The sequence below is a fragment of the Tupaia chinensis genome, unplaced genomic scaffold, assembly GCF_000334495.1.
Source record: "Tupaia chinensis unplaced genomic scaffold, TupChi_1.0 Scaffold000605_1, whole genome shotgun sequence".
Lineage (NCBI taxonomy): Eukaryota > Metazoa > Chordata > Mammalia > Scandentia > Tupaiidae > Tupaia > Tupaia belangeri.
Window position 1 is genome coordinate 208716 of NW_006160123.1, and position 18257 is coordinate 226972.

General features: G+C 44.8%; 1 protein-coding gene and 1 pseudogene across 2 annotated transcripts in view; both read left to right on the forward strand.

Moving 5' to 3' along the window:
* EPB42 (erythrocyte membrane protein band 4.2) overlaps positions 1-18257 on the forward strand; it is a 32698-nt gene that overhangs the window by 13440 nt on the left and 1001 nt on the right. For both annotated transcript variants that reach the window (XM_006158630.3, XM_027775780.1), the window contains exons 4-12: positions 4591-4709; positions 5600-5704; positions 6619-6796; positions 7703-7841; positions 8137-8240; positions 9257-9499; positions 11258-11557; positions 16285-16445; positions 17317-17450. In XM_006158630.3, coding sequence (XP_006158692.1) covers positions 4591-4709; positions 5600-5704; positions 6619-6796; positions 7703-7841; positions 8137-8240; positions 9257-9499; positions 11258-11557; positions 16285-16445; positions 17317-17450 — 1483 coding nt within the window. The remainder of the gene's footprint in view (positions 1-4590; positions 4710-5599; positions 5705-6618; positions 6797-7702; positions 7842-8136; positions 8241-9256; positions 9500-11257; positions 11558-16284; positions 16446-17316; positions 17451-18257) is intronic.
* On the forward strand, positions 787-1641 carry LOC106736000 (60S ribosomal protein L7-like; annotated as a pseudogene).

Genomic DNA, 18257 nt, shown 5'->3' on the forward strand with positions numbered 1-18257 from the left:
AATTAATAATTTATTTATATTTGTTATTTTTAAGTAATTATTTTATTTTATTTATTATTATTATGTATATTTTAATTTGATCAGAGAGATACTGGGTGGGAGTAGTGAGAAAGTAAGTGTCCAGGTCTGAGACTCAAACTGTACTCAGCCATTTGGGAATGTCCAGCGCCTTAACCACCACGCCACCTGCTGGCCCCAATATATTTATTATTCTTATGAGTATGAGAAACAAAATCTTATTCCTGAACAATGACATCAAAAGCAGCATTCTAAAGAAATCACACCTTTTGGTCTGCAAAACCAAGAAAAAGACCTTGTAAGATATTTTGAAAAAACACAACACAAAACATGTGGCCCTTTCTAAGAAACTACTTTAAAATGATTGAAGGCCACACATTTGCATCACTGTCTGTTTCTTTATAGTTATATATGTATGTTTCATATGATACATTGCCAACTATCTGAAATTTTAGATTGATTTATTTGTATTTCTCTAAATACTAATTCAAAGCTTTCTATATTATCTTCTTTTGACTTTTAGAGACTTAACTCTGAAAATCAAAACAAAAGTATTTGTCTTCCATGATAAACACACACACACACACACACACACATATACAATAAACATATTTAATATGTTTAAGTTAGTGACTTACTATGTGGTTACATAGAGAGGAGAGGGCAGTAACAATTTCATTTTGAAATTGTGATAAAGCAATAGATACTCCCTATAATGAGTTAAACATTTGATAAGAAATGAAGGTTTCCTCTTTTCCGTCTGGAAACATGGAGGGCAGTCAAGAGAAGAAAAAAGAAGGTTCCTGCTGCAGCAGAAACTAAGAAAAAGGCTCCTGCTGCCACAGAAGCCACCAAGAATAAGGTTCCTGCTATGCCAGAAACCCTTGAGAAAAAGCAAACGAATTTTGCAGAGTTGAAGATCAAGTGCCTAAGAAAGAAGTTTGCTCAAAAGATGCTTCGAAAGGCAAGGAGGAAGTTTATCTATGAAAACGCTAAGCACTATCATAAGGAATATAGACAGATGTACAGAACTGAGATTCGCATGGCCAGGATGGCAAGAAAAGCTGGCAACTTCTATGTACCTGCAGAACCCAAATTGGCATTTGTCATCAGGATCAGAGCTATCAATGGAGTGAGCCCAAAGGTTCGAAAGCTGTTGCAGCTTCTTAGTCTTCACCATATCCTCAATGGCACCTTTGTTCAACTCAACAAGACCCCAAATAACATGCTGAGAATTGCGGAACCATCTATTGTGTAGGGGTACCCGAACCTAAAGTCAGTAACTGGACCGATCTACAAATGTGGTTATGGCAAAATCAATCAGAAGCAAATCGCTTTGACAGAGAACTTTTTGATTGCTCCATCTCATGGTAAATTTGGCATCATCTGCTTGGAAAATCTGACTTGTGAAATCTACACTGTTGGAAAATACTTCAAAGAAGCAAATGACTTCCTGTGGTCCTTCAAATTATCTTCTCCACAAGGTGGAATGGAGAAAAAGACCACCCATTTTGTAGAAGGTGGAGATTCTGGCAACAGGGAAGACCAGATCAACAGACTTATTAGAAGGATGAACTAAGGTATCCACCATGATTATTTGTGTAATCTGGCCAGTAAATAAACAGCAGCTGTTTTCAGACTAAAAAAGAAAAAAAAAGAAATTAAGGTTTAAGTATATTATTTAAAATTAGAAAGGCAAAGAATTTTCTTAGCTCTAACATGAAAAGAATCATTCTGATTTTTATGACTAGGAGAAAGCTAGAAAAATAAAAATATAAAACATCCATGACATTTTGGGGTTCTGTCAGAGAGTGAAGGTAGCAAAGCCAGCTGCCACCTCAAAGTCTGGAAAACAAATGACTGAGAGTTTTAGCCAAAATGAGCTTTCTAGGAGTGGAAGGTACTGGAAACATGAACAGGAAAGAACAGTTCAAATGGGAATTTTAATAATTTGTTGAAAGTGGAGTAATGTGACATTGAAAAATTTCTGAAATCACAATCTAAGAGAAGTCCCACTCTTTCACAAACTTTCACTTCCAGGAACTCTGCCATTTTTTTTCTTTAATACTGAAACATTATTTTGGTTAGGTTGCCCATATGACCCACAAGAGCCAACGACTCATAAATTCCTGTCCCAGGCTGAGGCCGCTGAACTGAATCATAGAGAAACGTTAAAGCTCAGTGCTCCTGGCTGAAGGATGAGGCAAGTCAAATTTCCTTCTATCATTGAATGCTTGGAGTTCAAGGCAAGCCAAGTTTCCCTTCTTAATTTTAGTCCTTTCATGGCTTTTCCAAATAAATATTTTTCGTCCACAGCAGTCGCTCTATGTCAGGCATGCTCTGAGAGGTGGGGAGACCATCCAGGTTTCAGTCGTGCAAAGAAATCCTCTGCTTCCTGACGGGTGAACAGCCAAGGAAGATCCCTGGTTGGATCTAGCTTTGGAGAGGTAAAGAAAGCTTTGTGGTATTTTTTTCTTCTGTAGTGGCTTATTTCACTTAGCATAAAGTCTTCTATGTTCACCCATGTTGTCACATGTTGCATGATTTCATTCTTTTTAAGGCTGAACAATATTGCATGATTCCACATCTATGTTATATCTTATATAATCAAAGCCACAGAGAAAAAGAGTAGAAAATAGTGTCAGAGGATGAAGGGAAAGGGGAAATAAGGAAGAGCAAATAACGAGTATAAAACTGTAGTTATAGAAATTATATAGAAAATGGACAAACCCGAGAGATTCCTTTATAGTCCCATGCCTATATATAATGACTATATTTTCTATTTAAAAACCTGTTAAAGGGTAAATGTCATGTTAAGTGTTTTTACTACAATAAACAAATATAAAACCCAAACAAAATCAGAAAAATAATCACCAGATACTATATACCAACATCATTGTTCGTGATGATCATTGTTCGTACTACAAACCAAGATCAATGTTCAGAAAGATCTGTCCCTTTGGAGAAAAGACATTACCAGAGCCTTATCCAATCTGGAAGAAGACATTCTTCTGACTCTTGACCCTCCCCCCCAGCTTTTCTGTCTCATATGAGGAAATGGGAACTAAAAAGCACTTATAAACATTTTAACTCAGGCCCATTAAAGATTGAAAATTAATCATAAGGAGCTGGCAGGTGCCATGGTGGTTAATGTGCTGGACTCTGACATGACCAACTGTGGTTTGAGTCCTGGACTTGGCAGCTTAGTTTCTCTCTTTCTCTCTCTCGGGTCAAATTAATAATAATAATAAATAAATAAAATTAAATAAATATTTTTTAAAAAGTTGCCCACCTTCCTCATGGTGCCCAGCCCAGCCTTTTGATGGGGCAAGTAGGAGGGTTGCTGCAAAGAGATCGTGGTAGTCCTAGACCCACCTGGATAGCCCCCAGGGCAGAAATCAGTGTTCTAACTTCTACTTCCCCAATCCCACTGCTCCTTCCAACACTAACAGTCAAGTTCTCCTCTTCCCTCTGCTCACTTCTGTCAATCTATTCTTTTTTCTGAAAAAGAAGAACTTTTATTGGCCAGATTGAACTTGTAAGGTCATTGGGAAGCTCCCTGGGCTGTGGCCAATTTCTTCTGAGCTGGTAGGGTTCTGGCAGATAAAATTTTTTGGAAACCATTGGTCTTTTTTTTTTTTACTGAGATTTTTGCTAGAGGGTGTGTATGCTCACCAAAGAGAGTCAGAGAGACAGAAAGCAAGAAATCACTGCCCACCCCCTCCCGAGGAGATGGCCATGTCACAATCCCTTCTCCTCCATTCTCCCCTGGGGATTTGGGGCACACACACACACACACACACACACACACACACACGTGCCTAGCACGCAGGCTTTTTTTGTTTGTTTTTACTTTTTAAAATTTTATTTTATTATTATTATTATTTATACATTGGATCATTATACATCATTTGACTTGCAAAGAGAACCCAAAATGAAATGCACCTCAGACCAGTCCAGTTGAGAATACTATGCACGTTATTATCAACAGGTAATAGACCATTGCTGTGTCCCACAAATGTCTTGCCTCTCTATTTTTCCCCCTAATTTCCTTCCTTATACTCCCCCTCTCCCACCCTCCTTCCACACCATCTCTAGTATCCATAACTGTTTTCAATGCTTTTATATCCTCCAATCGTCCAGTCTCTATCATACAGTGTGGACAGTCGTTATATATTAAGTGGAGACATACACTGTCTTTCTTTCACAGTCTGGCTTTCTTTACTCAGCAATAAATTTTTCATATTCTACCACTTTCTATCGAATGGTGCTTGGCATGAGTTTTAAGCCACCAGGTCCAGGATTTGAACTGCAGTCAACTACATGGAAGTCCAGTGACGTAGCCATTACTCCATCTGCTGGTCTCGTGACTGGTCTTTCTAAGATTGGCAGGTCACTATCTGCCCGACTGACCCAGGCACTCTGAAAGAGGGACTCCTCCTCAGCCTTCATCAAGCCCAGAGCCGGAAGAAGGCCTGTAACCAAACCTGACCTGGGCAGGGAGGGCAAAGGCCTGGACGTCGAAGGTGAGCCTAGCACCCTTCAGCCCTCATCCCCACCCACTCTCACCAGGTGATGCTGTATTCCTGGGGAACGAGGCTCAGTGCGGGGAGTACCTGCTGACCCAGAATGGCCTCATCTATGTAGGCACAGCTGACTGCATTCAGGCAGAGTCCTGGGACTTTGGTCAGGTACAGAGGGCCTCTTGGGGAGGAGCGGGAGTATCTATCCCATGACCTTCAATGTTCAGGCTGGACAGAGCCAGCAGGTCTAAAAGCCCCTGGTCTTGAGGTCATTTCCTTAACCCATCTCATCCCCATGGTGCTGCCCTTTCCTCTGGGCCATGTCAAACCATTCTCCACCGCTATTAGAGTGGTTGTCCTAAAAACTGTGGCAAGTTATGCCTCTGTTAAAGCCCCACCATCTGCAAGATGAGACCAGATCCCCAGGCCTGACACAAAATCCCTTCCCACCAGGCCACTGCTGTCCTTTCCCCACAAGCTACCCCATACTCTAGCTCCTTGGAGCACACAGGCCAAATAATCCCTCTGCCTGGAAGAGTTTCCCTCCTTTATTCTCTGAAAACTCCTACCCACATCCTTAAACCTTCTGAAAGCTTTCCTCAGTCCCTAAATACAGAGGAAGTCTCTTCACTGTGCCCTCGGCTCCGTGGTGGCTCTCTATCAGAGGCCCGGCCACTTGCTGTGGTCTATGATCCAAGGGGCCACGTGTCCACCTCCAGCCCTTCACTGTGGGCTTCTAGGAGCAGTAGCTGCCTGGGTCTCTTCCACAGCCAGGTCAGTGCCGGGAGGAGCAGTAGTTGTTCACTTACCGTAAATGGAAATAAAGAAATGAAACCACACATCGCTGGTCCTTGAGAGCTCACACCCTCTCAGGAGCATCACAGTAGAACAGGCCAAGGACTGGATGCCTGGGCACAAGGACCAAGGGGCTCAGTGGGTGGGAGGGACAAACCTGCACTCCCGGGGGCAGGGGACAAGAAGGCAAGTTAATGGGGCTATCTTGTGGGATGAGTTCCTGACCGCAAACCCTTCATGTCAGCCCTGCATGGTCCTTACAGTTTGAGAGGGATGTCGTGGACCTCAGTCTGCGCCTGCTGAGCCTAGACAAGCAGGTGGAGAAGTGGAGCCAGCCCGCACATGTGGCCCGAGTGTTGGGCGCCTTGGTGAGTGAGAGGTGGGGGAGTCGGCATGCAGGTTGGATGAGACAAGAGTCCCCTGACAGTCCTGCCCACCTCTGTGGCCCTGGAAATCCTCAAATCACAAAGGATCCCTTCCTCCCAGGGTGTCACAGACAGTTCCTAGAGAGGGGCTGAGTGAGGAGGGGAGAAGGACAGGAAGTTCTGCAGGGGTGAGAAAATCCAAGACAGGAGTCATCTCTCAGGACAAAAATCAGCTTAGGACCAAGCTGGCCTGGGTTCCCTCAGAGCCCTCCTGCCCCACGTTCTCAGGTCCCACTTCCTCCCCAATCCCAGCCTGGAGGTTTAGGTCCCTCGGAGGGAGAGGAGAGGGTCCATGTAACTCAGTGCTCACCACTACCGTGATCAAAGGAACCTGGGTTTATTTCTATTGTAAGTTATCCTTAAGACTATGCAGACCCCAAAGGTAGCCTGGTGTGTTCCCTTGTCCCTAAAAGTCCCTTCAGAGGAGCGATATGCTCCTCATTTCCTCTTGTGCCTCTGAGGTCCCCTTTGTAGTGAGGGTCACAGCCAACCTGAGAGTAGGAAGAAGGTTGGGACACGTGGCCTCTGAGATCCCAGTGCAACCTCGAAGGAGTCTGGGTGGGGAAACGATGGGCCAGGGAAGCCAGCTCCCTAAGCAGGGCAGCTCTCATGATGCTCCTAGTGGCTCAAGCTGGAGATCTGAGAGGAAGGAGGCGGCCTGGGCCCCAGCCCTAGAGTTCTAGCGTAGGGGGCCTAGGATAGAGCCCAGGAGCAAGCAGATTCAACACACACCAGGTGCTGTGAAGTAGGTGGTCTCTTCGCCATGTCTGGATAATGGCAAGGAGCCTTCCTGCCCAACCCCTGGAAGCTGTCTTACCTGAGGGACTCACACTGACATCTCGCCTTTCTCCAAACAGCTGCACGCTCTCAAGGAGAAGAACGTCCTGTCTGCCCCACAGACACAGGCCACCCAGGAAGGGGCCTTGCTGAACAAGCGCCGGGGCAGCGCACCCATCCTTCGGCAGTGGCTCACTGGCCATGGGCGGCCCGTGTATGATAGTCAGGCCTGGGTGTTGGCTGCTGTTGCTTGCACAGGTACAGAGCAGGCGATGCACAGGCAGTCAGTCATCCTGGCTATTTGTGGGAGTGCCCTGCCTCTGGGATTGTCCCTTGGTGATGTCCCCAACTGGGAGGGACATCCCCCAAAGTGGGTGCGGCCAAGGATTGAGTAATTACTTAGAAGCTGCAGCCAATCTCGGCTGCTACTCCACAGCGTTTCCCCTCCTCTATCCCACCCACAACTGGTTCACACACATCACCTGGCCAGGAGCGAGCCACTTGTCCCTAAGCAGCTCCTCCCCACCACCTTCTGCTTTCCCCTTCAGCACTGTGGACCCGTTTGCCCACACTCGCTTTCTCCCTGAAACCTTCCCTCGCCTGCCCTAGCAGAGCAAGCCCGAGTGCTGCTGTGTATCCTGCAGCCCTCCCCTGCTCTGCACTCTGCTGCTGTGGCTTGTTGCGCCTCGTTATCAGCCTTGTACATCCCATTCTTTGGCATCAGTTCTAACTTCCTGGTGTCTGAACCCTTCCTCCATCCACTGCATCACGAGCATTTAAGACAGAGCCTGGGGGACCAGCAGATGGCATAATGTTTACATCACTGGACTCCCATGTAGTTGACTTCAAGTCCCACGCTCGACAGCTTAAAACTCTTGCTGATGTGTGTGCATGTGTGCCCAAAGTCCCAAGAGGAAAATAGAGGAGAAGGGATAGTGGCATGGCCATCACTGCTGGAGGGTGATTTCTTGCTTTCTGTCTCTCTGTCTCTCCAGTGAGCACACACACACTATAGTAAAAATCTCTCTCAAAAACAAAACAAAACAAACAAACAAACAAACACACAGAGCATGCCCAGAGGAGACACCAGAAATTCTAGCCTTCCACGCTCCCCTCAGCCCCAGCCTCTCTGGTGCCCTCTGACACTGCCTCTCTTTCGTGCAGTCCTGCGATGCCTGGGCATCCCTGCGCGGGTCGTCACCACATTCACCTCGGCCCAAGGAACTGGTGGGGACTTGCTTGTAGATGAGTACTACAATGAGGAGGGGCTTCAGAATGGAGAAGGTCAGAGAGGCAGAATCTGGTAAGAACTGTCTGAAGGTGATGGGGTTCCAGACCATAAAGAGCTCTAAACCTGCATGGTATGACTCCATGGGAACCCCAAGTGGCCCTTGGGGCTGAGAGTGGCCCTTTGAGGCTCTGGGAGGCAGGTGTTGATGGTCAGTTTGGATGTGAATGCATCTTCCTGGGCATGTTACAACCACTTTTACACAGTCTTCCCATCCCCCTGCTATCAAGGACTCTGCCAGGCCGCATTCTAGAACTTCAGCCCTCCTTCCCCCCCCCCCAACTTTAATTCTTTCCTTTGCTATATTCAGGATCTTCCAGACTTCCACAGAGTGCTGGATGAGGCGGCCTGCTTTGCCCCAGGGTTATGATGGATGGCAGATTCTATACCCAAGAGCACCCAATGGAGGTAGAGGTAAAGCCCAGTGGTAGGCCCAGGACTACTCAGGTCCAGAGGGAGCTGTAAGAGCTGAAGAAGTCCCTTGGAGAGGAAACAGGAACAGCAGGCAGTCCAAAGGAGGTCTACATTCTTTAAAACAGGAGAACTAGAAGGAATGATAGTGGCCAACAGAATACTGACCAGATGCCACTGGGCTCAGAGAAATAAAGGTGTTGACCTTTCCAGCTGCGAGGCTGTAGAGAGACTGGGCCACAGGCAAGGGAGTCAAGTCTCTATGAAGGACAGAGGGCCTTACGATGGCTGGTGGATATGGTAGGTCAGGGGAACACAGGGCGGGACTGCTCAGATTCTGGCTACAGACAAAGAGGGTATCAGGGTAGGCTCAAGCCCAGAGAAGGAAACCTCAATAGCCATAAAAGGATGACTCTTGGGGTGGCCCCATGCTCTAGTGGTTAGGAGAGTTGGTTCTTACATGGCCGACCTTATGTCATTCAGACCCAGTCCTAGTAATTAAAAAAACACACCAGGTATATGTGCATGCATGCCCCAAATCCCAGCAGGTGGAGAAATGGAGGAGGAGGGAGTATGACGTGACCACACCCCATCAGGGAGTGCTTTCTCCCCTTTCCTCTCTCTGTCTCTTGGGTGAGCATATGTACCTTCTGGGGGAAAAAAAAAAAAAAAGACTTTTCCTCACCTAGGAATAGAAGTACCACAGAGCCTGGCACATAGTAAGTGCTTAATAAATGGGACTTGGTTCTGTCATACCTGTAGTAAAGCCAGCTTGCGAATTCGTGTGCATGAAGTGTGTAGTTTCTGAGAGGGCTCCTGCCACAGGCCATGAACAGGCAGTATTATTATCACTAAACGCTTGTTTCATCTCTGTGATACCCTCTCAGAAACCCCGCCTAGGGCTTAGCTCTGACCTTGATCCTGGGGGAAGGAGAATAGGGTGGAGGATGGAGACAGGTTATGAAAGGAGCAGAGTTCTGGGTGTGGCTCCCTTTCTCATCGACCTTTCTGTCTCTCAGTCCTGGAGTCCTGTGACCTGGTCCCGGTCAGAGCAGTCAAAGAGGGAAGACTGGGGCTGACGCCCGCAGTGTTGGACATTTTTGCCGCAGTAAATGCCTCATGTGTGGTCTGGAAGTGCTGTGAGGATGGGACGCTGGAGCTCACTGACTCCAACACAAAGTATGTTGGTAACAACATCAGCACCAAGGGTGTGGGCAGTGACCGCTGTGAGGACATCACTCAGAACTACAAGTATCCTGAAGGTACTGGCCAGGGAAGGGCCTTGGGCTTCTCAGCACCTGAAACAGCAAGCAGAAAGGAAAGGCCAGATGGATGCAGGCCAGGAGTCCCAGCCCTTTCCCTGTTATAAAAACAGCCCTTCTCGACCGTTTCACACCATAGACATCCAGACCCAGATGTCTCTCGGTTGTGGGGGACTGTGAAGAGGCATAGCAGCGTTCCTGACCTCTATCTGTGAGATGCTTGCACCCCACCACCACCACGAACACCACCAGTTGTGACACCCAAAAATGTCTTCAGGCATTTCCAAAATTGCCCTCGTTGAGAACTGCTGCTATAAAACACTTGATACCAAGTCCAGTTGCCAGAGGCTTTTCATGTTGTCCGTCCCTGCAACATCCCCTGATTGTTGCTCCATATTAGTTAAGGATCTACCTATTTTGTCCAAACAAGAAGGCATGCACCACCTGAGTCTTCCTCCGTCCTTACTCCACATTGTTCTTAGATCTGTCCCCTGATCGCTTTTCCCATTCCACAACTGGGTGTTCGAGGTGGTGGTCGGGTGCAGGCATCCCACAGGTAGAGGCTTGGAGAGCTGCTATTATATCCAGTGATTACAGCCCCCTGCAGCCAAGAGACATCTGGCCCCACATATCCATAGCCATTGAAAGGATTGAGAAACCCTGCTGTCATTTTTATGTTTTTCCTATAAAGCGCATGCTCCCATCAGAGAATAACAGAGACAGTGAGAGGGAAAGTGAGAAATCACCCTCCAGGGGGATGAGCACACCACAATCCCTTCTCCTTCAGTCTCCTCCTGGGATTTTGGGCATGTATGTATATGTGCTTGGTGTGATTTTCAAGCCACCAGGTGCAGGGCTTGTACCACAGTCAGCCATGTAGGAGTCCAGTGCCTTAACCACCATGCCATCTGCTGGTCCCAAGAAACCCTGTTTTTATCATAGTTAATCCAGGCCTAGCGTCTCTTATTCACAGTTGCAATGGCCTTCTAACTGGACCTTTGCTCCATGCTCTCCATCATTGTTCCTTTCTACCTTTCAGTTTCCAGAAGGAGCTGAGACACAGATTTCATTATGTTACTCCTCTGCTCCAGAATATTCCATTGCTCCAGGAATATGAAAGGGACTTCCAAAAGTTCATGGAAAATAGAATTAAAGTACAAGTTTATTTTGGTACAAAAAAAAAAAATCTGAAATCCATAGTTTTTTCATAGTATGTACCTTCCACGAACTTTTTGAAGACCCCCCCCCTTATAAAGCCGAATAGGACGATTTAATTCCTTCCCAAACTGTCTTCAGATCCTGTGTTGACTTCCTCCAAAGCTTGCTCCCTAATCACTCAAAGACAAATTCACAGCACTTGAAGAACATGGTCTGTGAATGACTTGCAAGAGACACCTTGTCCTGTGGTGGATCTGCCAAACTCAGACATTTTGTTTAAAAATGGTCTTAGAGGGCCAGCAGGTGGCATGGTGGTTAAGGCGCTGGACATGGCCGACCATGGTTCTAGTCCCAGACCTGGTGGCTTGCTTTCTTACTTTCTTTCTCTCTGTGTTTCTTTCTCTGGTCTTAAAATAAATGAATGAATGAATAAAATTAAATAAGTGATTCTTTTTTACAAATGTCCTCAGGGATTTACAAAGTTCTTGTGATTTTTAGCACTTGAGCAGAAGTGGATAAACAGCTTTTAATCCTGGGCTTCTATAAGAATGATCTATTCCCGGTGGATCAAAGGCCTGCTTTGTTTCTTTCATTCTCCAGGATCTCATCAAGAAAAAGAGGTGCTGGAGAGGGTCTGGAAAGAGAGAATGGAACATGGAAAAGACAATGGCATTCATCCTCCCAGTCTTGAGATGGCTGATCCTCTGTACCTGTTCTTGGAAGCACCCAGCTCTCTACCCCTGAGAGGAGATGCCCAGCTCTCAGTGACCCTGGTTAACCCCAGCAACCAGGAGAAGGCAGTCCAGCTGGCAATTGGGGTCCAAGCTGTGTCCTACGATGGCGTCCTTGCTGCTGAACTCTGGAGGGAGAAGTTGCCTCTCACACTCAGTGCCAACCTCGGTAACCCTCTCCATGGCCCTGCAAGACAGACATCCTGCATACACAGCTCCTGCCCTGGCAGATCTCTCCAGAGATAGAGTTTATCCCCTGGTGCTCACATGCACTCTTCTTTTTTCTCGTTTTCCCTCTATTGCCCCATCCCATCAGGACTTTTGGTGCATGCAACATACCCCATGTTTTCCCAAGACCAGGATTTAAACTGCTATCAGCCATGTGGAATCTGGCTAGCAGCAGAATCCCTGCACTACAGGGCTGACCCCAGGCACTTCATTTAAAAAAACCCTCCATATGTTTTCTAGAGTTTTTATAGACATGAGAGGAGTGAGTGGGGGAATGACATGAGAACTAGATAGGACCCAGATCAACAAGAGTCATGTTTACCGTGTTAGGGCATTTGAGTTCTGTGCTCTGGGCTCATAGGAGCTGGTGGAATATTTTAACTAGGAGAATCAATGTGAGCAGAAATTCTTTTTTTCCTATATCTTTTCCTTTTTATTTTAAATTTATTTATTTACATTCATTCACTGTACATCATTACAGTTTATAAAATGAGATTTTCCATCCAGAATATACTGCATATTGGCTCAATCAAAGATATTGCCATACATGTTGTCAACAAATAATTTTCCATTTTTTGTGTCTTATATATTTTGCTCCCCCCCTTTATTCTCTATCTCTCACCTCTGCCATTTCCCACCCTTAGATACACGATCTCTGGTATCCAGAGTTGCTTTTCATCCCTCCCCCTTTTTTTCACATTTGATTGATTCACTAAAGACCTTAATTAGTCTAAATACTTGCAATTTCAAGCACAGCTGATATATACATATCCAGGAACACATGTCTAACTTTAGGCATGAACTTCAGTGAGTAGAATAAACATACTATAAAGCACACCTATCTGGAGCTATATAGCTTACTGCAGTCATTAAATAGCTATTTTTTAAATGCATTTTTTGATTTCAAGAAAAACAGTTTTAGTTTTAATCGATCAAAATCAAGAAATGTTAAGAGAAGTTTGCTTAAAACTTAAAGCCAGGGAAAAGGTTAGGATTCTATTCAAACAGTAGGTATAGATGAACTTATCAACAGTTCAAGAGAAGACAAAAATCCTTAAATCTGGACAACAAAGCATAGAAGAAAAACAGTAATGTTTTAGTCAAAAGTTGTAAAACTTCTGTTTCACCAGTTCAAACTCCTGAAATTAATCTCTCTGTATTGAATTTGCAGTGTTACTGTGGTCTGATCTTTCCATTTAAATTCTGGAAGTTAACATTCAAAGTTATTGTTGATCTTTCCAGACTTGTCCCTACCATTAAGTTGGCCATTCTCTTGGCTGCTTTTTGTGTTCTTATTTCTGTATGTCTTACTTTGGTTTTCCTGGTATAGCACTTTCTTCAGCACTTCTTGGAGGGCTGGTCTGGTTTTGGTAAATTCTTTAAGGTTTTTGTTTATCTGAGAATGTTTTTGTCTTTTCTTCCCATATGAAGGATAATCTTGCGGGGTATAGTATTCTTGGTTGAAATTGTTTTTCACTTGGGGCCAGCAGGTGGCGTGGTGGCTAAGTAGTTGGAATTCCCATATGACTAACTGTGGTTTGAGTCCTGGACCTAGTGACTCTCTCTGGCAAAACTCATGTGAAAATAAATAAATGAATAAAATAATTATTTTTAAAAAAGAAATTGTTTTTCACTCAACACTTTGAATATATTGTCCCAGGATATTTCCCAATGCTTGCATTATTTCTAATGAGAGGTTCAATGTAAGCTTGATGGGATATCCTTTGAAAGTAACTTGATGTCTCTCTTGCCAATTTTAGTATCTTGTCTCTGTCTGTGGTTTTGGTCAATCTGGCTATGATGTTCTCGGAGAAGAACTTTTTGGGTTGATTCTATTAGGGGTCCTTTGTATTTCTTGGGTCTGGATATTTGAATGTTTCCCTAGGTTTGTAAAGTTTTCTTCCAGTATTTCATGGAATAGATTATCAATGCCCATATTAGTTTCTTCACTTTCTGGGTTACCAATTACCCGGATGTTTGGGCATTTAACGGTATCTAGTATTGGGACCAGCAGGTGGTATGGTGGTTAAGGGTGCTGGAGTCCCACATGGCTGACTGCAGTTTGAGTCCCAGACCCAGCTGGTGGCTTGCTTTCTCGCTTTCTCTCTCTCTGTTCTTCTCTGGTCAAATTAACATAAATAAATAAAGATAAATAAAACAATTCCCTAAAAAATTTTTTTAAAAATAAAGATGTCCTAGGTCCTGAAATGGGCTCCTCAGAAGTCAAATGTATATGGCTGGTGATTGGCTTATCCTGGCTAAATCTGGGGGACAGAGGGGTGCAGTCTGGGCAGAAAACAGTCAAATGTCCAGAAATTCCTTTTTAAAAGAAATAATTTTTTGCAGACAGGAATGGATAGGGTCATATTAGAGTTTATTTGATCCCCCAAAAAAGTGAAAATCCATGCATTTTTTTCCACATCTAGTATTACTCGTATATTATTCTCATTTTGGGAGGTTATTTTCCCAGTCTTTTTGGTGAATTTTTCTAAGCCAAAGGTTCTATCTTCTACATCTGAGACTCGATCTTCTGCATGTTCTAATCTGCTTTTAATGCTTTCAAGGGAGGTTTTGATTTCCTGTATTACAGCCTTCATCTCTAACAATTCTGTTTGATTCTTTTTTATGGTGTATATTTCCTCTTTCAGATCGTGCAAGAACTTCCTTACCTCCTGGAACTTGTTGTCCCTTTTCTCCTGCATCTTCCTGAGTTTGTTGTCTCTTCCTTTGTATCTCTATGTCATTATGAATATTCTAAATTCCTTATCTGACATTGCCAGGAGTTCCCTTGTATTGTCTGTGGAGGATGAGGAGTTATTCTTTTCACTTGGGGGAGAGATGTTTTCTTGGCTTCTCATATTTCTTGTGCCTCTGTGGTGGTTTCTGTTCATCTGATGGATTATATGGTTTTTCATAAGGTTTGGAGTTAAATCTGAGCGTTCAGAGGCATGCAGGAGGAGGTGGTTTCCAAACTCTGAGCAGTACTTTTTTTTCCCTTTGTGCAGCAGATTCCATGGAATATGAGGATTACTCTGACCCTAAAAGTATTCAGGTATTTGGCTACTATGCACCTAGACCTGTCTAGAAACTCAGTGTATGGATGTTCAACAGAAAAGTGAGAAAGTTAAAGGAAAAAAGAAAAGAAAACATAGGGGGAAAAAAGACAAAAACAATATAAAGAAAATTTAAAAACTTTAAAGCAAAAATTAAAAACTACATGGGGGGGGCAGGAAAGAATTAGCAAGATCAAAAAGCATCAGATAGCTAAGAAGTTTAAAAATTAAAGAGAAAAAAAGTAGAGTGAGTTGGAGAGAGACAGAGAGGATAAACAGGGTGCTATACCTGACTAGATCTGGGGGGCAGGAGGGTGAAGTCTGGACAGAAAACCTTCAGATGTCCTAGGCCCTGAAATGGGCCCCTCAGAAGTCAAATGTATATGGCTGGTGATTGGCTTGTCCTGGCTAAATCTGGGGGACAGAGGGGTGAAGTCTGGGCAGAAAACAGTCAAATGTCCAGAAATTCCTTTTTAAAAGAAATAATTTTTTTTTAGCTTTTTTTGGGGGTAGGGGAGGTTTTCGCTGTAGGGCGCGTGCGCTCGCCAGACAGAGAGAGACATAGAGACAGAAAGCGAGAAATCACCCCCGAGGGGGGATGGTCACACCGCAGTCCCTTCTCCATTCTCCTCTCAGGATCCTGGGCACGCATGCACACGCACCCGGCCTGAGTTTTAAGCCACCGGGTCTGGGACGCGAACCGTGGTCGACTACGTGGGAGTCCAGCAACATAGCCGTTATGCTAACTGCTGGTTCCCAAGAAATAATTTTTTGCAGACAGGAATGGATAGGGTCATATTAGAGTTTATTTGGTCCCCCAAAAAGTGAAAACCCATGCATTTTTTCCACAACATGCATTTTATATGCACTTTTCCAAAGAATTATTTTATTTCACTTTATTCATCCATTTATTTATTTATTTTAATGTTACCAGAGAGGGATAGAGTGAGAGAGAGAGAAAGTGAGAAAGCGAGCCGCCATGTATAGGACTTGAACCACAGTCAGCCATGTGGGAGCCCAGCGCCCTTAACCACCACTCCACCTGCTGGCCCTTTACATACACTTTTTAAGTCCCCTTGTATTCAGCAACAGCTTTTTTTTTTTTTAATTTTAGAATTATTTAACTCATTTACTTATTTAAATTTGACCAGAGAGGGAGAGAGAGAGAGAGAGAGAAAGAGAAAGAGAGACAGGGGAAGTGAGAAAGCAAGTTGCCAGGTCTGGAACTCTAACTGTGGTTGGCCGTGTGGGAGTCCGGCATCCTTAACCATACCACCTGCCCGCTCCACATTCAGCAGCTTCTATGAGGCAGGTTCTGAGAAGAGCACTTCATTTGTAGTATATCATTTAATACAAATCATCCCACTAGACAGGCATTATTATTAGATGAGGCACTGAGGCTAGAGGGTTTAATTTGTTCTAATTCACAGTGTCCTTTCTACAACCCCATCAAAGTGATGAGGGTGAGGTCTTGAGTACGTTCAAAGTTTACAATTGCTATGGCATCTTTCTGGTCTCAGTGAGACCCGGAGTCCTTTGTATACGTATCGATGGCTTGTTTCTGGGATACACACACTCAGTCCTTGGCACTAATCTCACTGGTCGTGTTTTTCAGTTAAGAGAATAACCACCAGCCTGTCCTTCTCCTGTTTTGAGCAAAACCCACCAGAGAACAGCTTTCTCAGACTCACCGCCATGGCAGTGCACACCGAGTCCAGGCTCAGCTGCTTCGCTCAGGAAGACATTGCCATCTGTAGACCACACCTTGCCATTGAGGTAGGCACCAGTCCTTCTCTGAATTGCTCTCACCTGTTACCAGTCACGTCCCCATTTCAGAAGGAACACAAGCTCCTCCAGCTTCAGAGCAGAGGACCAATGCTGCAGGATTGCCAGAAAATGCTAGGTCTCCAAGCTATTCCTCTCGTAAGAGATGGTTTCTTGCATGTACTATTAGAATTTACATTTTCCAACCATTCAGTTGATTAGTTAAAGGCTTCTAAAATAGGGCCTTCCCAGTTGCTGCCTCCATGCTGACAGGAATAACAACAGACTATGTTTAGTTAACACTTTGTACATGTGCCAAGGTATTTCACTGCCTTCATTTCTTTTCATACAAAAGCCTGTGAGGTGAAACTGTTCCCATTATTCAAATGAGGAAACTGAGTTCTAGAGAGCAATATGCCCAAGATAGGTACGCTTTTAGTGCAGAGGTAGAAGGCCACTAAAGGCAGGAGACTGAATAAAGAGGTTCAAAGGAAGGGGACCTGAGGGCTGTGCTGAGCATGGGAAGTCCCTGATGTGGCTGGAATGTTATCTAGTTAAAGGAAGAAGAGGCAAGGCTGGGGAGATGGGTTGGGCCAGAACATTAAGTACCCTGAACACAACCAAACCTGAATTCCCAACAATGGGAAACTCTTGGCTTCTAAACCTTGGTTAGAAGAGTAGATTCACCTGAGATTGTCAGTGATGAATCAAGGCTGAGTATAAATGCAGTACGGACAGGTGAGGGTAAAAAAAGCGAATGTGGTTTAGGTCAGGATGGCAGAGAAAAGAACAACTGAGGAGGGCACGTGGCCCACAGAGGAAGAAGGCATGGCTGTGGCTCTGGGGCCTTGGCATCCACTTCAGGTGTTGACTCTTCCTGCAGATGCCAGAGAAAGCAGTGCAGTATCAACCTCTTACGGCCTCCGTGAGCATCCGTAACTCCCTAGATGCCCCCCTGAAGGACTGTGTGATCTCTATCCGAGGAAGGGGGCTGATCTACAGAGAGAGAACTTACAGGTAAGAGACTGCACACAGCCTTTTGCTGTGTCTATGGAGACTAAATACCCCCAGAAGTTGAACTAAAGGATTTGGGCTCCTAGATGGCCTCTCATATCCTGGAACCACCATGTCAACAGGGAACAGGGATAAAGGAGGCTACGTGGGCCCTCCTGGCATCCATCTGACCCTAGTTGCTGCTCTGGTCATGTACAGAGAGCCTGAGAATTGCTAGATAGCTTGTCCTTTCCTTTGCCCCCTCTTCTTTTGGTCTTCATGCCTTTTTTTTTTTCTCTTGTTGATTTGTAGGGTTCCCTGTAAATTCTTGGTACTAGTTCCTTATTGGTTTAAGATGTTGCAAATATCTTCTTTCATTGTGTGCACTGTATTCTTCCTTGGATATACAACTTAAACTTCAAGATGCCTACTCTTACAGTCCCAAGGACCCCAGCAGGTGGTCAGGTCACTGCCTCGCCCTCATGAAACTTGAGTAACTCTTGCCAGTAAGTTGAGGGGAGAGAATGCCAACATGTATTAGATTATTGTGGTCTGTGAGATCCACTATAGCACACAGCTCCTGAAGGAAAACCTATACTATTCCCTCAGTCATCAAAAGGTCTATAGGCTGGTCAGGCAGTGCTGATGGGGCACCAATCACCACCTGCTATCCTCACTGTGCTCAGCAAAAAGTTCCCAAACCACAGCTTTTCCAAACATACTATTACCAAGAATCAAGTCAGATTGAAGTCACAGAGGATAAAAGGAATGACATGGTTTGGACGCCCTTAGGATGTGTCTCTTTTGAATCATGCAATTGCTCAGTGTAGG